The 21,868-nt window shown below is 41.7% G+C and overlaps 2 protein-coding genes across 5 annotated transcripts in view; one reads left to right on the forward strand and one right to left on the reverse strand.

The window, feature by feature from the left end:
• b4galnt3b (beta-1,4-N-acetyl-galactosaminyl transferase 3b) overlaps positions 1-9,369 on the forward strand; it is a 32,326-nt gene extending 22,957 nt beyond the window's left edge. The window contains exons 12-22 of one of the 4 annotated variants that reach the window (XR_012983704.1): positions 212-306; positions 884-948; positions 1,112-3,026; positions 3,157-3,395; positions 3,711-3,864; positions 5,262-5,334; positions 5,920-6,073; positions 6,435-6,561; positions 6,837-7,045; positions 7,180-7,236; positions 7,406-9,369. Coding sequence is in view for 1 of the 4 variants with exons in the window: in XM_076270901.1 (XP_076127016.1) it covers positions 212-306; positions 884-948; positions 1,112-3,026; positions 3,157-3,395; positions 3,711-3,864; positions 5,262-5,334; positions 5,920-6,073; positions 6,435-6,561; positions 6,837-6,948 (2,934 nt within the window). In the remaining 3 variants the exon portion in view is untranslated. Of the gene's footprint in view, positions 1-211; positions 307-883; positions 949-1,111; positions 3,027-3,156; positions 3,396-3,710; positions 3,865-5,261; positions 5,335-5,919; positions 6,074-6,434; positions 6,562-6,836 lie in introns of all 4 variants that reach the window. The other 3 variants (XR_012983703.1, XR_012983702.1, XM_076270901.1) reach the window with 3 other exon arrangements.
• Positions 9,370-11,528: 2,159 nt separating this feature from the next.
• Positions 11,529-15,575, reverse strand: tnni1c (troponin I, skeletal, slow c). Its single transcript, XM_076302283.1, has 6 exons — positions 15,492-15,575; positions 14,529-14,570; positions 14,196-14,327; positions 13,929-14,018; positions 13,377-13,559; positions 11,529-13,054 (listed from the first exon to the last, which is right to left on the reverse strand). The coding sequence occupies exons 1-6, from the start codon at positions 15,516-15,518 to the stop codon at positions 12,953-12,955; spliced, it is 576 nt and encodes a 191-aa protein (XP_076158398.1). The 5' UTR covers positions 15,519-15,575; the 3' UTR covers positions 11,529-12,952.
• Positions 15,576-21,868: the final 6,293 nt, after the last annotated feature.

Consider the following 21,868-nt stretch of genomic DNA (forward strand, 5'->3'; position numbering starts at 1 on the left):
ACACACACACACCTATATTTACACCCATACACACACATGATTTTATACAGTTCTTTACACTACATACAAGGCTCATAGTATACTGTGTGTGTGTGCGTGTGTGTGTGCGTGTGTGTGTGTGTGTGTGTGTGTGCGTCTGTGTGTGCGTCTGTGTGTGCGAGTGTGTGTGCGTGTGTGTGTATGTGTGCGCGTATGTTTTTTTGATCAACAGGTTTATCTCTCTTATGTCTACCCCAATGATTACACACGGCTCACACACATGGAGGAAGACAACAAATGCTTCTACAAGTCAGTGTATCACCCCAGGTCAGTGAGTGATATGATGATTAAAACCACAATGATAAAAACAGCATTGCTGATTAGTGTGAAAAAGGGAACCACAGATGGTCTTACCTGCTGCTCTCATCAAAATCACCTGAAGAGTTATCAACTAGACTAGCGCACACTGCATGAGGAAGGGTCTGAGTGCACTTTCCATTTCATCCTACAGGTGGCGCCTACGTTGTACTGTACACATGATCTTAACACACACTCCACACATATTTCTTCTGTAGCCTACAAGCTTTTCCTTTTTATTGTCTTCCTATATACTTAATTTTCTCAAATTATTTTTCTTTAATTTCCTTTTATTTACTGTTCTAAAAGCTGCCACATACCATAATTCAGAACATAGGTTATATTCTAATTGTAACATATAAATAATTATGTTGATTATCTGTTAGCAATTAATGATCCTTATTTTAATCTAGATGTAACACATAGATGTAATCTGATGTTAACCTGTCAAGCAACCTGTCAAGCGATTTTAATCTGCACCCTGTAGAAATAATACACTTAGTCTGTCAGTAATCTGACATCCAGACGCTTTGTGTTCCCCTGTCAGACTGGGCTTCGCGTGGAACATGAATCTGGATGGTGTTGACCGTGACGGTGACCTCAAACATTCAGGTCAGACGTCTCTCTTTCACTCTTATTCATCCCTCACCTATTTTATCCCTCTTTTCACTTTGGCCTCCATCTGTGTGTTTTATGGTGTGTTATGGAGGCAATGTATCAATGAATTAAAGTCGGTTCTTGTCTTTCCATACCCCCCCCCCCCCCTCTCTCTCAGAGCTGGATTGGGGGGAGTTACGTGCCAGAGAGATAGACAGAGAGATTAACGGAAATGAGATCCCTGATTATGGAGATGATTACGATGACTATGCCCACCATCGCCAGCGTAAGCTCTTTAGTCTCAACAGGAAGAACATTCCACCTTTAGAACACCAGGTCCCAGCAGGCCAGCTAGAGAACCTGCCAAAAAAGAAATCATCCAGACCTCGAGGGAATCCAGCAAGCCAGCCAAAGAAACCACCAGAACATTCAAAGAACATCTCCAAAGAGGGGCAGAATCTGGATGGAGAGGGGAATAACCAACTCAGGAAACCACAGAACTCAATTGAGAACCAACAAGGGAATGAGCATGCAGTACCGGAGCAGGAACCAGTTAGAGTTGAGTTGCGGAGACATGGGCGGAGACAGAATCAAAGAGAGGGGCCTGTAATTGCTCAGAGACTGGCTGAAGACCCTCCCAGGGAAGGACCTCACCATGACACCTTAATGGGAGAACAGCACATGCCCAAGCTAAACCTGGAAGAGGAGCCACAGCCAGTCAGAGGCAAGAGGGAAAGGGCGCAACAGCGGAGAAGAAGGAACAGAGCAAAGGAACCTGCAGGAGAGGAGAACCGAAGGGAGGAACATCTCAGAGGAGGAGGAAGAGGAGGAGAGCGTGAAGGACAGCAGAACATCCCCAACATAGCCCAGCAGCTATCACAGAACCTTCACAAGGAGAAGGAGATGCCTGAGAAAGCAGCTCCACAGCACCAGCGCCATCTTGTGGAGAGGGAGAAACTAGTGTCGGCCAAGGGCCAACAGCAGGGCAAGAGAGCAGCCAGAGTGGAGTGGGATGTGGGTGCGTCTCTCCCAAAATCACACAACCTTCCCAAAGCTGCAGAGGGTCAGCATAAGGATGTTCATCCTCTAATCAGAGAAGAGGCTCCACCCAAATATGTGCCTCTCCCAATCAGAGAAGAGCAGAATCCACCCAAAGACCCTCATTTTCCAATCAAAGCAGACCGGAATCTACTCAAAGAGGGTCAACTTCCAATCAGAGGAGCCCAGGATTCACCCAAAGAGACTCATCTACCAATCAGAGGAGCACAGGACCCACCCGAAGAGGCTCATCTACCAATCAGAGGAACACAGGATCCACCTAAAGAGGCTCATCATCCAATCAGAGGAGATCGGAATCCACCCAAAGAGGCTCATATTCCAGTAAGAGGACCCCAGGATCAACTCAATCAGAACTTACGCCAAGATGTGCTGGACCCGCCCAAAGACTTACAGGGGTCAGTTAGGCTTCAGAAGCCAATTGTGGAGCCCCACCCGCCAGAACATCTGGGCCCTATCAGAGCCAAGGGGCAGAGACGGAGGAGGTGGGAGGAGTCTCCTGTGAAACAGGAAGTGGAAGAGGACTCCAACAGAGCATTACCAAAAACAGACCTCAGAGACAAGCAGGACTGGCAGGACAAACTGGACCGGAACCAAAACAAGCTTTATGTGGACACAGCACGCAAAGACCAGTTGTCATTGATTGACGGAGAGATAGCCAATGACATTAATAAACACAGCAAGCAGATTCAGCTCCAGGCAGCTCCTCCCCCACTAGTAGCTGGCAACAGTGTCCATGGCAAGGAGGAAGAGGCGGAGCCAGAGGAGGGCAATGTGCCTGACGGATATGGAACCAATGAGGAGTATGACGACACTGATCAGTGGCAGAACTGGGATGATTGGGAAGAGCAGGTGCCCTATGACCCGGAAGTGAACTGGGCACAAACGTTCCAGCTGAAGCCTATGGATCTTCACAAGATGCGCAGTGACTGGATAGACCTGAACTGCAATGTGTCGGGAAACCTGCTTCTCAGCCAACCAGACGCACTGCGTGTCGTTCAGGCCTTAATGGAGAAACTCAACAGGAAAACCCAGAAGTGAGTAGGTGTGTGTGTGTGTGTGTGTGTGTGTGTGTGTGTGTGTGTGTGTGTGTGTTTTAGAGGATGACCATCCTCTTAAATACAGTGAAGTGACTAAGGATAAACGTGTGTGTGTGTGTGTGTGCAGGCAGTACACTCTTGTGCAGGTGGTGAATGTTGAGAAGCGTGTGGATGTCATGCACGGCAGCCGTTACCTGCTGGAACTGGAGCTCTTGGATGCCAAGGGGCATCAGGTGCGAGTGTCACAATATGTCTACCTTCTCCCCGGTCGCCAAGGATACATCCATGGTAGCCAAGAACCATTGCTATGCAACCCAGTTGGCTTCCAGTGGAACCCCAGAGCCACTGTCCATTTTATTGTTCCAGGTTAGAATGAGAGAAATTACAACACACTCATAGACTCACACACGCACATGCACACACAATTATGCCTCAATTATGCTCAACATTTAAAACCAGTATTGAATGCGTACAGAGCCTCTGTCCATCCTCTATATTTGATTTAGTCCATTTTGTGTCCATTCACTTCAAGCTTATGGATACAGACAAAACTGATCAATGTACTGTATGAAACAGACGTATCCATTAAAGGGAGCTTAAACAGAAACAGAAACATATGTTTGAAACCGACGTACTGTATCCATGAAAGGGAGCTTAAAAGAATCATATGTTTGTGTGTAGTGAAGAACCAGGCTCGTTGGGTGCAGCAGTTCATATCTGACATGGAAGAGTTGTACCAGGCCACGGGGGACCAGAACTTCAACATCATCATCACTGACTACGAGAGCACAGATATGGACATCCTGCAGAGCCTCCAAAATGCCAGCCTGCCAAGGTTAACCGCAGCCTCTTATCTCACACACTTACACCTAAGAACGCCACACACACACAGATAGAGAAAGACAAAACATACAAGCAACAAGTAAAAAATAAAATAATGATACAAATAAAAGATAATATTAACGAAAAATAATAATAAAAACACAGACACATACACACACCTTAACCTTAGTCAGTTACAGTCCCCTGAGCTTTGACAGACACGGCACTCTACACAAATCTATCAACTTCACCTCTTAAAGGCATCTCCACATTGCCTCAACCAGTCTGGTTACAAATTAAAGGAGAATTCTCTGGGGGCATGTTCATGAGCCCCCATGTTGATGCCCCCAGATTGTAGCACTGTGGCTGCCTGGTAGCTCTAGCAGTTGGCTGAAGCAACTCAAGCTGTTGTTTTTTTTCCCATACCGACAGTACTTGGTGACCTCGAGAAACAGAGGTCAATGTGAAAAATCGCCGGAATTCTCCTTAAAGCCCCAACTCAGTCAGCCAGGCCTCAAATTTACATTTACACTATGTCTCTTGGTTGTTGACTCAAGGTAGTATCGCCTCAGATGTTTTCCAACTTAATCTTTTGCATGTAGCCTGGCTAATGTTTAATCAGCTGAATTCCTAATATTGACTGAATATAATATTCGTCCTTTCATCCATGTAAAAGAATGTGTGTGCTGTTACCGTCATCGTACCACTATGAATAGAGCACCTGTCATCTTTGTGTGTGTAGGCCAGGAGAACAACACCAATCTGTGGCTTTAAGGCCGTGTCATGGAGAAGTAAATGGAATAAAGTTCACATTAGATAGAGTTTGTATTGAAACGTGTGTAGGGGACATTCAACTTTCTTTTGCCAGGGAATCATGCAGAGTGTAGATTGTAATGTGCAGGTTGTTCTAGGCTGAACTTCACATGGCAGCTGGTGAGGTACAAAGAGATTAGGGCCAACTTATTTAAACATTTTCAATCGTTCATCAGGCAGCCAAAACACATATGTGTAGGCTTGTTGAATGCTATTTAATGATATATCAAATAGATGACTTCTTTTAATCAAGAAGTATTTATTTCAAATCTTTTTTTATTGAGGAATCATCTATATTCATACATTCTTCAAAACATCCTCAAGTTTGAATGCAGACAAAAGACAAACAAAATTCAATTTTTAATTATTTATAAGAATCATTATGGCTAGAGATCAAATTCTTGGGTGAGGTAATCCAGGAGTAAAGTGGTGTACAGGAACACAGAGAGAGAGCTGTTCTCCTTATCCCGACTGGCCACCTCTGCTTCACACAGACCATACGCCACCACATCTAACTGTACTCGTTCTCTCTCCCTTTCTCTCCCTATCTCCCTATCTCCCTATCTCTCTCTCTTTGTGTGTGTGTGTTTTTTCCAGCTATCAGTATGTGCGGCTGAATGGAAACTTTGAGCGAGCTGCCGGACTACAGACTGGAATAGAACTCATCAAAGTGAGTAGCACACTGACAGACTCACACACACACACGCGTCGCACACCCACATCCACTCCCCCCCCCCCCCCTCCCCACACACACACACACACAGAAGACTTCCAATAGATACATATGTGGTCTCTGAGACAACACGGGAAAAAGAAAATATTCCACGTCTACATAGCTGTTTGTGTGTGAGCTTGATTTATTGTCATTGATATGAATAACTTTTCGGTAACACTTTACTTAACAGTATCGACATAAGAGTGACATGACACTGTCATGAACACATGACACTGTCATGACACATGAAACCTAACCCTAATCCTAACCCCAACCCCAACCCTAACCCTAACTTGTTATGACAAAAACCGAAAGTCACTTAATAACAGAAGCGTTATATCATAAACGTTTAACAATCATGACACTGTCATGTCACTCTTATGTCGACACTGTCAAGTAAAGTGTAACCAACTTTTATCTGCATGTTCAATGAGCCTGAATTAAGGTACAGTAGTTCTTATGGAGCTGATCCTCAAGCTGATTTTGTGTCCCCATCTCTATGTGTGTTTGTGTGTGTATGTGTGTGTGTGTTTCTTTCAGGATGAGCACAGTATTGTGTTCCTGTGTGATCTGCATATCCATTTCCCCATGGGCTTCGTGGACAGCGTGAGGAAACACTGTGTGGAGGGCAAGATGGCCTTCGCTCCCGTGGTCATGAGACTCAACTGTGGAGCTACACCTCAGGAACCAGATGGTACACACACACACACACACACACACACACACACACACACATACACACACACACACATACATATGCACTTGCTTAAGCATACACAGAAAAATGAAATACTATTAAATATTTGTCATATTTTCACACACACACCCACACACACAAACACACACACACACACACACACACACATACACACCACACACACACACACACACACACACACACACACACACACACATATATGCACATGCTTAAGCATACACAGAAAAATGAAACACTATTAAATATTTGTCATATTTTCAACACCCCTTTTCACTTTGAATGTATGTGTGTGTGTGTGTGTGTGTGTGTGTGTGTGTGTGTGTGTTTGTATGTGAAGGGTTTTGGGAGGTGAATGGCTTTGGCTTGTTGGGTATCTATAAATCTGATCTGATCGCTGCTGGAGGAATGAACACTCATGAGTTCACCAATCGCTGGGGAGGAGAGGACTGGGAGTTACTGGACAGGTGAGGAATACACACACACACACACACACACATTCACACACACGCACGCATGCACGCACGAACGAACGCATGCACGCACGCAAACACGTACACACACACACATATACACGTACACACACACACATATACACATACACACACACACACACACATACGAACGCATGCACACACGCAAACACACACACACACACACATATACACCCACACACACACACACACACCACTCTGACCTCTCTGAGGGATGTTATGTAATTGGTCCTCTCTGGTCTGGTCAGGATCCTGCAGTTGGGGCTTGAGGTGGAGCGTCTCCACTTAAGGAACTTCCTGCACCACTACCACTCCAAACGTGGCATGTGGAACCGACAGATGCTCAGAATGCCCACGTAACCATGGCTACCTGCTCGCCAACAGTCAACAGGGCACTTTAAATACTCTACCAGCCACAGGCATTCCAGCATTGTGATTGGTTGACCTTCTGTGTCAGGTATATACAGTCTCAGGAGCACGAAAGGATGGGACGAAGGGCTACATTTCTCTTATCCTGTCTGGGATTGATTAATAATCCTGTTGACATTGCAACTCTGTTTTTTTCTTTCTTGTTTTTTTTTTTTTGGCAAGGATTTCTACTGAAGAGAGAACTGTGAAGAATGTGTGTTTATACAGTCAGGTCTGTAGGTTGGTGAAGTATTTGTTTATTTATTTAATATTCTTTTTTACATTGTTTCTAAGTGACATGTCTTTGAATGGATGGATTGTCCTCTGGATTTTATATGTGCACCTTCACACACACCCTTTCCTGGCATTTTGGAGCTTTTATCTGTGTGTTGCTACATCATCCCCACAGGGACAAAATGGCCTATTCCTGCAATAAAACAACAAAAACATACTGTACAACAGTATTTGAGTGTTGCACAAGGATCTCGTGTCTCTCCATGTGAGGCAGAAGACAAGTTGAAGTGCTATTCCTGCCAAAGACTGAAGCCATTGTGAGAAGATAATGATGTGCCTTCCACCACTAGCAAAGAAGCTGCTGTTCAACAGATTTATCCTCCTGAACCAAAGGGGATATATCATGACATTTAACTTATGAAGGAGTTATGACTCTATAGATACTCTCTATCAAGTGTTCTTTGATGTATTTTTTTTTTAATCGGCTTAAGTCAGTTGTGTCAGTTGAGCGATACAGCACAATGAATAACCAGAGTTGATAGTATGCAGATGGTACTATACTAACTGGAGAGTCTATTGTTGAGCAGGCCTGTGTGGAATGCTACACCATGAAACTAGTAAAGATGATACATCTTTCATAACTACATATTGAGATGTTCAATTTTCAGACGTGGAAAAGAAAAAAGATGAACTCTTCTGAATTTGTTGATGAGCTGGAGACTCTATGTGTGAAGTAGCCACACACCACTGAAAAAAGTGCCCAAGGCTGTCTGTGGTTGCTGAAGTGATGTGTAATCCTAGAGTCGTCTTATGTCTCAGGTCCCACTGTAAAGGTACTTCAGCCTGCGGTCTAAAGAGAGTGCCCTCCATAGGCCAGACCTGCAATTACTCCTGAGGCCATCTTAGTCTCTCTGTCAGTTTTAGGTCTTTCATCTCTCTCTCTCTTTCTCTCTCTCTCTCTTTCTCTCTCACTATCTCTCTCATGCTCTAACCAAGCATGACCCCTCCAGACTTTTTGGAAGGTTAAGAAGAGGTTTCCTCTTTGTCCCCACCGCCTGAGGAGACGACGCACAGGGCAGATTTAAGATGTCCTAGCACACTCTGTTCAGGACTCTGTTCAGGTCGCTCTGCCCGACCACAGGAAAAACATGCTTAATGAGCTGTTGTGTTGTCTTGTCTGATGAAATAACCAAAAATGTTATGAAATGTTTGTGGAACTTCTTAGGCCCATGTCAGTGTGTGTGTAGACTATCTGTAAAACCCTATTGTAGATATATGCGGGTGGAGATTGCTCAGGTTTGCCTGGTCAGTATGGATGGTGTATGTTTGAAATAAGTCATTGCAGTCATTGGTATGAAACTGTTATTTCTGGTATGAAGGTGTTCCTTTTTCCTCTATGTAATGTTTGAAGCTATGCAGCTATACATTCCAGTCCTTTGCACTATACTGATATGATAGCCTTGTTGACTCAGGGGTGCCTTAAAGGTCAGACTTTTTAGTTCGGAAATAAAAGATAAGTCAAAAGCCTGTTATAGGCTACTGTGAGATTAAATGCTGAAATTGGGTCTTTTTTTTTAATAAGGCCAGCGCAATACAGGCACATAGTCCCTTAAGTTTCACATCACTGTAGTCTTAAGAGCAGAAAAGAAAGGTGTGAACTTCTGGTAAGTGAAAACTGTGCTTTGAGACTTTGTAAGCTAAAACCTTTTTTCAATCATTTTTTTTTTAAGTTTGAGAGGCCTTGTCTTGAAGAAAAGTGCCCCAATGTCTTCAAGGGTGGTTGTTAGTTACAATAAATTGTTTTTACATTCTTTGCTTTACAGAAGTAGTATCTTTTACTTTCACTTTTAAAAAACTTTTAAACTTGTGGAGTTTGCATAAAAGGTGTGAGCAAGAACCACAGAAATATTCAACATTCAACATTTGTTGATCAAATTGTATTAATTTTACAGTCTTGAAATTAAAATAAACACTGTAGGCCTCCATATTCAATGGATTGCACAGGTACAAGTACAGTGGAGTTAAAACATTAGTGAACATTTCTGTGCCAATTTTCTTTTTTCATTATTGCCAAAAAGTCAATCAAATCAAATCAATACAAAACAATCTTGAAACCGAAAATTAAACCTATAAATTTGATCTTGTGTTCATCTGCATCATCATTCAGTGTGATCCTGAATTTCTGCAGTTGCTCATTACTGTGACCAGTGTTCATTCACTCTCGTTACTAATCAGTGATCCTATGTTCATGTCTTTGATTAATCCCAGTGTCCTGTAGCCATTCACTGTCATTATTAACCAGTGTGGTCCTGCGTTTCTGCAGTTCCTAATCGCTGTGGTCATTCACTCTCATTACTCATTATCAGTGTGAGCCTGGACTCGTGAGGCTGCACCTTGTGCTGCGTGCTGGGACAGAACTGCGCCACCTCCTGGCCACCACAGGTAGACTCCAAACAAGTTGTAGAAGCATCTCAAGGACCATTGACCATTGAAGAAGTAGGATGCACCAGAGCTCACAAGTGTCATAACAAAGGGTCTGAATACTTATGTAAATGGATATTATAGTCTTTTATTTTTTATACATTTACAAAACATTCCAAACACCACCACGTTTTTTTTGTGGAGTGTTGGAGTATTGTGTGTAGATTGATGAGAAAAAAATTAATTGAATCAATTTTAAGATGAGTCTGAAACATAACAAAATGTGGAAACAGTGAAGCGTTCTGTATGCACTGTATGGTCATATCACCATATCAGGTATTGAGCTCACCTAAATGGTCCTCCCTGCTTTATATGTGTGCTTGAGGACACACACACACAAACACACACTTCAACCTTATATTAGCTGGAAGAAAAAAGGAACTAGACACTTGACTACTATTTACTTGACCTACATTCGTATCGACAATTGTCATAATGTTATTAAGCTTTAGACATATGTTTATGAATATAAATGTCTGAATGCCTTTATGTATGTAGATATGAAACTTCCTGTTTTACTCTCACTGTATTGATATGGTGTCATGACTGGTGTTCCTAAAATCCAAAATATCATCATGTGGATCAGGACTTGCAGTCCAGAGTCCCACTTTCAGCATTCTGGTCTACCATGTTTGGAAGTTTAGTAAGAAGCTCTAAACATTAATCAGAAATAGTCATTAGAAATTCCTCAGTTCTCAAAGCTTTGTATGCAGGGCAGCACAATGGATGTAGATAAATGCAGAGCACTTGACACTAAATCTGACCTGGAGATGGAAGAACTTGAATTATGACATGGTGACTATAAACAATGCAAGGGGACGACCTCTCTTAGAATAGATCTTCTCATATGACCTCAATATAAAAAGTACAACATTCAAAACCACAGCCATTGCAGTTGGCTTCACAATAGAAATGATTTACAGATAGGAATGGAAGAGAATGGAAATAATTTACAGATATAAATATAAGGGGTTAGAAATCATCAACAATGTTGTTTCCCATGTCCCATTCATTTACATTTAAAGATATATGAAGAACAGGCATTATGTAGGCTAAAATTTTGGCTGGAAATTTGCAATAATGTAATAATGACAAAATGGTCTCACATGTTTTACATTTAAAGACTTTGATGGGGATTACCTTAAAACTAAAGTCTGGGTGGACATGCTTCAGTGGGCACACCACTATAGTCCTATTTTTGTAGTTCCTATCTTGCTTGTTTTGTAATGTCTGTTCTGTCTGTTTAACTGCATGCAGCACATGACCAGAGACAGTGAAGCTGTGTAAGTGGTCTTATTGGTTTTGTCTTTTGGTTGGAAATGCAAAGCTTTTAATGGTGATCAAATACTTTATGACTGAGACCGTAACAACAACAAGTGATTGGATGAATGGATATTTGAAATTCCATTGAGTTTTAGGCCTGAGATATCTGTGGATGACACACATACAGAGAGAGAGAGAGAGAAGAACAGTTGTCTGTCTCGCCTCTTTATCTGTCTCTGTTGAAGGGTCCCATTGGAAGAGATTCCATTGTAAAGTTATGTTTGGGCCCTTCAAGGCCACTGTAGGGTAGGACAGCTGTCTGCTGGCATGTCAATTCTGTCTCAGTCATTCCACTGCTACGACAACCATCCATCCTGGTCTTCAATAAATGTACAGTAGGCACATCATCTCAAGGCCCTGCTGCCTATTTTAGATCAAACCCCACCATTACAATGCATACACACTCCACAGTACTTATACAGACACACACACACACACACACACACCAGCCAACTTACAGAGCCACACACACACAGACCACCACAAAACCAATATTTACATATTTCATTATGTTTTTATTAAGTCAAAAAGCACAAATATAATGTACTGTATGTCCCAGACTCAGCCTCATACATATTTATCATGTACGTCTGGTAACGTTAAGCCAGTGGTCCCCAAACTACGGCCCGCCACCTCATTTTGGGTGGCACCCAAAAACATGTCCGTGGTATATAGCATCTGGCCCGCATGACATCGTCAAATTATAACCTCCGTAATTTCCCCCATTCATTCTCTATGGCGAGTCTTAACAGTACACATGTAATACTCTTTTTGTCCACTGGTGGTTGTTTTGGCGCTGTTTCGCGTTTACCATCGAAAACTGAATAAAATGTAGGCCTACCTGCAAACAATGTAAGAGGTCTATGCTGACTGCATCATTGCTCAAAGTATTCTACAAGTTTATCAATTAATTGTTAATAACTAACTAACTTCTATTCAAGTCATATTTCTGGGACTTTCTGGGATAATTATTTCTATTTTTTGTTCACTCGTTCAAGTTCTCATCAGGTGAGTGAAAGTGGTCATTTCAGATGTTTTTGTCAGCACTTCAAAACTCTCATAGTTTGAGAACTTCAAATTATCTGTAGGATATTGCTTGTTCACAACTTGAGCTGTCTATGCAAAGACACAGAGTTCAGAGTTCACACATTTTGAATAAAATACACTTTTGGGACTCCCTGCTAATACTTTTGGGAATGCTATTTTTTATTAGTATTATTTCATTTCAGCTACATTTTACACTGATATGGCATGATTGCAATATAAACACAGCTAACAATGGTATTAAATTGCAGTAGCCTATGATTAAATGTAATGGAATATTCAACTAAGGTAGACTGCTGTTGATCACAGCACTAAGCTATTTATGGTTACTAATATACTCCGAGTCTCTGGCCCTCTCTTAGAGCCAGGCATAGTGAGCTGGCCCTCGAAAGAAAAAGTTTGGGGACCACTGCGTTAAGCTATAAAACATTTTATTTAAAACAGTAATAAATCCATCTGTGAGAGAAGAGGAAGGAAGGGAGGGAGGACAGCACACACACTCATCCTGTAAGCTCCACCAAGGCCCTGGGGTGGTCCTCAAGGGCTGGGTATTCTACAGACGGATGTATTTAGTGGGTCAGTGAGTTATAAATAAGTTGAAATATTCATGCTGATTTCAGCTTCATTGGGCTCCATCTTTGTCTGGATCTCTCTGAGGGCAGAGAGAGAGTAACTTAAAGCTAAACCTTGACTGTGTGTCTGTCAACAGCACAGAACACACAGACTCATCTCTCTGAGTCATCATCTCAGTCCTTTATTCTGCCCTCCCTCTCCTCCTCCTCCCCTTTCTCCTCCTTCTCTCTTCCTTTTCTTCTCTTTATCCCCCGCCTCTCCTCCTCCTCCCCGGCTCCTCCTCTCAGGGTCATGTGACCTCTCACTGGCCACCTCCGCCACTGGCGTCGAACATCTTCTTCCTGCCCTCCATGCCAGACATGGCCTCCACGTTCTTACGCCAGTCTCCAACCTCAGCAGGTGCCTACACACATTTCATACAGGTCAGTCGTAACACCAATGTCGCACATTCTCTCTCTCTCTCTCACACACACACACACACACACTCTCTCTCTCTCTCTCACACACACACACTCTCTCTCTCTCTCTCACACACACACACACACACACACACACACACACACACACACACAGACACCCCCCTCCACACACACACACACACAGACACCCCCCTCCACACACACACACACACACACACACACACACACACACACACACACACACACACACACATGCATTTGAGTGTGTGTGTGTGTGTGTGTGTGTGTGTGTGTGTGTGTGTGTACCTTCTCTTGTTTGAGCTCCTCCTTCTTGACAGATTTGAGGTTGGCCCTGAGGTCCATAGTGCCTTTGTGTTTGGATCCCAGCAGGGCCTTCATCATCTCCTCTGCAGACACACGCACCTTCCTCAGGGCCGGCTTCTTGAACTTACCGCCCAGGTCCTGTACCTTCAGTTTCAGCTCATGGATCTGATAGGACAGAGATACACATAAACAAACAAACATATATCAACACTTACATAAACACACTCACACACACACTCACACACGTACACACTCACACACGTACACACGCACACTCCCACACACAGAGTTAACTAGACGGATACACAGATAAAAACACTTTCACACAGACAACACACACACACACACACACACACACACACACACACACACACACAAACACACAGCATTATTAACTTAAAAGGCTTATTCCTGCGTGCGTGCGTGCGTGCGTGCGTGCGTGCGTGCGTGCGTGCGTGCGTGCGTGCGTGCGTGCGTGCGTGCGTGCGTGCGTGCGTGTGTGTGTGTATATGTATGTGTGTGTGTGAGACATACATCCTTTCCATTCTTGATGACTTTGGCCTCACAGTCATACCGCTCCTCATCCACAACATCAATCTTGGCATGGAGCTGTTTACACAGTTTCTATTAAGAGAAGAGACATACACACACATACTGTTTTTATTTGCAGAGTTCACACCTAAAGGGTAAAAATAAAAGAGTATAAGGGTATAAGAAGAAAAAGATTTGTCCAGATGTTGAATACTGAGGGTTGTATAATGTCTGCATGGTTTCGTATTGAATTAGCTGTGTGCCACTCACCTGTAGTTCTTCCATTTTCAGCCCAGACGTCTGAAGGGGTGGGATTTTCTCTCCTAGGTAGCGCACTTTTTCCTCATCACGAGCAACCGTTTCTGCCTCAAGGTCGTCCATTGCCCGCTGAAGTAGCAGGATCTACACACACACACACACACACACACACACACACACACACACACACACACACACACACACACACACACACACACACACACACACACACACACACGGATTCATGTAAACACATGTATATGAGTATCTCTCACACACACACACACACACACACACACACACACACACACACACAAACACACACACATTTCTCTCTGCAGTTACCTTCAGGGACAACTTTCTGGAGGCCGAGATCTTGGACTTTGGCTGTAAAACAAATAATCATCTATGCTCATTTATTCCTTACACAAATAAACAACACAGGCTTTTTGTTAATTTACTACAAGACAGACCAGATGAATGTTTTTGTCCCTGTTTACATTTTCAGTTATTCTTCCTTCTGTTGATTTTAAAGCACAGAGGACATGCAATATGACAGCTGTAGGTTTAACAGTGTACGAGTTGTTTATTGAGTGTGTGTGTGTGTGTGTATTGTTTGGACAGTGTGCAGCGGATTGTTTTTTTGGGAAGTGTGAACCCTAAGCAGAAGTGTCACCCAGACATGAGATGCTTATGAGTTGGCTGACATTTATAGGACCAGCTAGTGGGCACTAAATCAACTTGTCGACGTGCAGCGGGGCCAAAACCCACCACACAGCTGACTCTCCTCACTCCCAAACACGCCACTGCTACTGCCCGCACGGAGTCTGCCTGTCTACTGGTGCCAGGAACTGATACGATTTCATAGATAGATTCCGCACAGAAACCAGGCCAACAGACACTGATGCACAACTTGAGCACCTAAATTAGAGATGCTGGGTGTCATGGCCTGCTTTAAAAGCTCTCTTTGGCTATTTTATAGCTAATCTGCTAATCTATAATCTATACCTAATCTATAGCCAATCTATTGGCTATCTTTGGCTATTTTATATACATTTAATGACTTTCATCCAGACTTTAGAACACCACTTGAGATACTGACATCTTTTAGTGACCGTGCATCTGTGGTGTTGTTCATCTAGAGTTCAGATGTGTTGTTGAACATGCAAATGACATCGGTATATTTTAGAATGAAGACTCTTTTAATCCGTGTCTCCTGAGCTGAGGACTAACGCATTTCAGTACGGCCTATTTTGTGTAACACTCCTCCACACCAGTTGGAGGCACTGTGACAGTGCTGAGCCTTACCTTTGCATGGATTTGCTTGGGGGACATGGGCCGGGGGGCATCCTGACAGGGAGCAAGAGACAATGGAAGAAAAGAATGAAGAAGAAAGAGTGATGGAGCTGTCACCAGAGGAGACAGGATGTGACATAAGCATGGAACACACACGCGCACACACAGAGTAGGTGATAAAAAAGAGAGAGAGAGAGATGCAAAGAAATCACGTCATAAGTATCCCTGAACAAAGTAAAAACTCTCAAAATAAGCATAATAACACACAATTTTGAAAACACTGAACACAGATATACTTACATCACTTTAGACACATGGATAAAGAGAGAGAGAGAGAGAGAGAGAGAGAGAGAAAGCAATGAGATACATTCATAAAAACAAGTTTCCTGTGTTGAAAATTTCAAGTGAACAATTTCATGTGTTGAACATTTTTCAGGGGGTTGTGGTGGGGGGCTCAAATACTCAAATATTAAACTGCAGACATTGCATCACAAATGTCTACTTTAGAATCCTTTAGAGGCTGTGCGTGCAAACATTTCTGAATAGGCCAATCTATAAAGGCATATGGATTTCATGGCACTTTATTACACTTTCTCTTCATATTTATTTTTGCTGAAAATAAAATGCTGTACTCACTCGTCTGCCATGTTGACACCTGAATGCCAAGAAATAGCACACTTTCAGACAATGACTTTACATGACAATACATGATACAAACATTACACACACACACATTAAGTAAAATTACCATGCACTCATCGGTCTGTATACATACAATCTCTGTATTAATGCAGTAGCCTACACAAAGTTGAGATGATAAAACCTTAACACATACTAGGACGTATTCACAGATACACATACACACTCTTGTGCAAATGGAATCTACTGTAGAGGTACATTTGTGTGTGTGTGAGAGAGAATGTGTGTGTGTGTAAATGTGTGAGAAAGTGAGCTACAGTGGAGGTTTTACCTGAGTTGTTCCGCTGGTTCGACAATGAACACTAAACCCCTATGAGTGAGACACAATGGGCTTTAAGGGTGACAGACAGACTTTGACTGACACACACAACAGGCATGATGGGCGTGAGTGTATCACTTGGACAATAAATATAGCTTTGGAATGTGAAACAGACCTGCTGTCCTTATTGTTTTAAGTTTGTGTGTGTGTGTGTGTGTGTGTGTGTGTGTGTGTGTCTTTGTATAAAGGGATAAGAATTAGTGGGCGGTAAATTTGTGTACATGTTTCAGGGACTGTGTATGGGCATAAACTTTGGTTGGCCTATTATGTGTTCATGTATTAAGTTTATGGATGACAATGTCTGTGTATATGTCTCTCTCTCTCTCTCTCTCTGTGTGTGTGTGTGTGTGTGTGTGTGTGTCTAATAAGTCAGTAAATCTTCTTGTTAGTGCTGGACAAGCCCATGACATTAAATTCACACTCCATAAAAACAACCAATCACTGTCATATTAATTGCCATACTTATAATCATGTGACCATGACATTTCCCATCAATAATCAATGACATTACATGCAAGTAGGCATATCTGTATAATGTATATCTAAAGCTGCATTGGCAACAACCAATAAAGTTGATTATTGTGTTCAGATGATGACCCTCTTCACACAACACACACCATTTTGCTTCTACAGAGGAACTTATCTTCTTTGATTATTGCATTTCTGAACAAGCATGGGGAAATTAATTAGCTTTCATGTTTCAAAGTTGCTTCAAAGCCATGAATTGTGTTCACTGTGTGGGAGTGTGTATCTGTGTTTGAGACCGTTTAGGTTGTTATCTTGTTTGATCAGGGGAGGAGGAGCCAGTTCTGTCACAGCACTCCTCACACCACACCTGCTTCCAAAGACACAGAAAGGTTAAGGAATAAATAGCACACACCACACTTCACCACAGCTAGACACACACACACACACACACACACACACACACACACACACACACAAACACATGGGTTTACATACAGATCAAACTTCCATCAGCACAAATTGAATAATCCCAGGGGTGTCTGTGTTCACTTCCATATTCCCTGATATGGAAACAGAGAGAAAAGAGATGACTATGAAGCAAAGAGAGGAAAATAAACAGACAGAGAGGAGGTGGGAAAGATGATGGAGACAGACAGAAAGAGATAAGCAAAAGGTTGTAAAGAGAGAGTTTTCTCTTTACAGCTTGCTGCTTGAGATGGCTGACATATTTCCCCCAGAGGGTGTTGGAGCTCCAGAATAAGTGCATGAGCTCTTCTCTTTACATAGTCTGTTAGCACATCTCTGCCTGTCAGGGCGCTACTTTTAGCATCACACCTGTTGGAAGAGAGATGATTTTTGCATGCTAACATCCGAACGGAAACCAGGTTTACACATCATCCCAGTGTGTGTCAAATAGGCACCTAGGCACTGAGGTCTAATTCAAACACTATGCTTCAAACACCCGCAAGTATTATTACATTATGCATGGCCTTAGTGAATCCCCAGCATACACACACACACACACACAGACTAATTCAGACATACACACACACATTCAGACACACACAAACATAAAACACACACACAACAACAGTTGCATATTTTAAAGTCTCAGTTATCTTTCATTCTCAACCTCTCTTTTGCTTTTCTTAACTCTCAGCTCACATTTGGGAGTTATATTGAGGTATCACATTTACCTTTGTGTGTAAGAACACTTATGCAACTGATCCACACACACACACACACACACACACACACACACACACACAATTCAAGCTATGAGGTCACACGTCCACAATGTGTGTCAGAATAGTTGAGGGTGTCCCTGGATTTCCTTCTACACTCCTGCCCTGCTTTATTTAAAGCTGTGGGGGATTAGGGGGCTAAGCCAATTGTGTAAATAGGCCTACTGTGACAGCATCTCTCTCAGTGCATGCACCCATGGTTATGGTTATGGTTATGGATTTAGCAGACGCCTTTGTCTAAAGCGACACATAAATACAAACAACATAATAATATTTAAAATTGAACATGGAACAGATTAGAATGTAGGTAAAATATAATAAGGAGAGTAGTTATAATACACAATAATATCAATTCAATCAATAGCCTAATAAAAAGCAATGGGAAAAAAGGGGAAAGGCAATAATAAAATAATAATGTCCATTCAATCAATAATATAAAAACAATGACATGCTAAGACTACATTAAGGAGAATATCAATAATAAACAATAATGTCAAATTAATTAACAGCCCAATTGAAATAAAACAACATTATACAAACCATAACACATAAGCGCTTAAACAACCAAGTATATGTTGAATAGGAATGTCTTTAGACCCCTCTTAAACGACCCAAAACTACCACAGGAATGGAGAGCACTGGGCAATTCATTCCACCAACATGGAACCACTGAAGAAAAGAGTCTGGAATTAGTTTTCATGACTGGTCGACACAACAGACGCTCACCAGAAGACCGCAGTGGGCGGTTGGGGATGTAAGGCTTGATTATTGAATTAAAATAACTAGGAGCAGATCCAGTTAGTGTCCTATAGGCCAAAGTGAGAGATTTAAATTTAATTCTGGCTACTATAGGGAGCCAATGGAGAGTAACTAGGAGAGGAGTTACATGTGTCCTCTTTGGCTGATTGAAGACCAGGCGTGCTCCAGCATTCTGAATCAGCTGTAATGATCTTGTTACACAAGCGGGTAAACCAGCTAATAGTGAATTACAATAGTCTATCTTAGAGATGACCATGGTCTGAACAAGAAGTTGTGTGGAATCTTGTGTCAGATAAGGTCTGATCTTCCTAATGTTGTAAAGCATAAACCGACATGATTTTGCAATAGAAGCTATATGCTCAGAGAAGTTAAGTCGGTCATCAATTACAACGCCCAAGTTTCGTGCCGATCTAGTTGGGGTCAGTGAAGTTGAGTCAAGCTGGATGTTAATCTGTTGGGGAATAGCTGTTTTAGCTGGAAACACCAAAAACTCTGTTTTTGAGAGATTAAGCTGAAGGTGCCGATCTTTCATCCAGGCTGAAATATCCTTAAGGCATGCAGAAATCCGGTGGGAAACACTAGAGTCATCAGGTGGGAAAGACAGGTAAAGTTGAGTGTCGTCTGCATAACAGTGATAGTCAAATCCATGGGAGCGAATGGTATCACCTAAGGAAGTGGTGTAAATAGAGAAAAGCAAGGGTCCTAATACTGATCCCTGAGGCACACCTGTGGTGAGGTCATGAGACTTAGATACCTGTCCCTGCCAAGACACGTTGAAAGAACGCCCTTTAAGGTAAGATTCAAACCAATCAAGACCCATGAAGACACTAACTTTTATTTACTTTTTATTTAAACTTTTTTATCTCAAAAGTTTTATTGTCCATTTAAAACACAAACATCCAGCTCAACAATGTGGGATTTCATCCATACAAACAGATATAATTCAATAATTGCTGCTTAAACTGTCCCTGGGTTGTCATGGTCATGGTTTTCATATAGGCTAAATTTTTGTTCTGTCACACATCATTAGGTTAAGACTTAATAATGAGTGGAATTATTACCTTGTAGCTTCCTTTGTTTCAGAAGGTAAGAATGTCAATATTTCCTGTGTGACAGTGATTTCGGAGAATATCTAGTAGCCTAGAATTCATATAGTCTGAGCGAATTAGGGTTGAAGGTGGAAGTAAATAAAGCAAAAGGATATTTGGTATCAATCGAACCGTAATTTCATGTAGATTAAGAATTTCAGGTGCCTAAAGTGCAGATTTGTACCAGAAAAAAGATATACAGCTTTGAATGGACCATGGTATAATGATTATTGGGCCAAAATCGTATATAGAGATTAGCTGATATCTCCCATACTGGTAAAAGGATCTTTACCAAACTTGATGTACTTACTCACCATAAGTTCTTGATGAAATTAGTAGGTGTTTAATGTCTTGGGTCTATAGGTCAAGGTCACGTGAGGTCATAGTTGACATGCAATGTTTGTTTTATACCTCTCAAGCAGATTGAAGGATCCTTATTAAACACAGTTAATTAAGCCTAAATTAACTAATAAGGCATTAAAGATCATGGAGTCACAGGTATAGTCAGGGGGCCAAAACTGATATTAAAACTCTGTCGGACACTTTTTGGTACAAGCATACAACCTATCCAGTATTAATATTTAACCCCTTAACATGTGTTCTAGCCAGGTTGTCAGCTTAGAAAATGTTTTTTTGTCCATTTTAACACTATATTCTTATAAGTGGTAAAAGCGGATTTTTTTCCCAAAGTGCTTTCATTTTCTTCCATGTTACCTACTGTAATTTTGGGCAAATGTGCAATATAATCCAATTTATGTGCAAGCATGATCATTAGGGTGGTTGTTAAGCTGATTTTTCCTGCTCAACATGACATACCAACACTAAATGTTGAATATCTCCACAACCACAAGGACCATATATAAAGAAATGGTATCAAATGAAAGCCAACACTCATGGGATGTCTGCAGAAGTGTCAGAATGAACATGTTTTGTACAGTGTAAGAGAACAGAACTAGAACATGAAAAAAACAATCTTCACCTAAAGAGAACCAGTTTTCAAAGTGAATATCAGCTTGGAAACATAACATAGTATCCCAAAACCTCTATCAATGAGTACCCCTATCTATGGGAATGAGTCAAGCCAAGTTTAAAGCTTGTAGGGAGAGACAGTGCAATGCTGCACAAGTTGTAATTATTTAATGTCAAGGCAGCAATGTAGAACTGTAGATGGTGGTCTATGGTGCTATTTGACTTAATTAATGTACCAGGTTGTAACACAAATTATATTTAATTGACATATCACTATAGTTATTAATTCCATCCTAACATAACTGCTCTCTCACTTCTTTAGGGTTAGGGGTTAGTAACTAGTTAGTAGTAATAACTAGTCTTGCTGATCCTAGCACTTACCACCTGACTAGAACTGACTCTCGATTGTTTAAAAAACAGCACTCACTGATGCACTTATTCTTATTGTACTAGAGCTTTTTAAAATGGTCCTATAAGTGTTGAGAGAATTGCTTTATAAAGCTTAAACTGTTAACCATGTTGTTAGTTGCTTTGGTTAAAAATGCGTCAGCCAAATGTAATGTAATGTAATAACTAATAGTTGTGTGGCAAAGGTATGTTTTTCCCTTTCCAAGCAGTGACGCTCAGGAAGGCAGCCAACAGAAGGCACCCAGGGACCATGTCCATGTTATCAATCTGAGTCCAGGTCAGGGACACAAAAGAAGAGTTTACCGTTTTGAGAATAAATACCTTCCCGATACAAAACATGCATGCATGCATCCAAGGGCATAATATCAATCTAATCTACAAAACAAGAAAAACAATATCATGCCAAATAATATGAAACAATGTAGTTGCATATAA

This window comes from Alosa pseudoharengus, unplaced genomic scaffold, assembly GCF_046254945.1.
Source record: "Alosa pseudoharengus isolate Yale_2024_CS ecotype anadromous, Long Island Sound unplaced genomic scaffold, YU_APseudo_1.1 YU_APseudo_1.1_scf_10, whole genome shotgun sequence".
Classification (NCBI taxonomy): Eukaryota; Metazoa; Chordata; class Actinopteri; order Clupeiformes; family Clupeidae; genus Alosa; species Alosa pseudoharengus.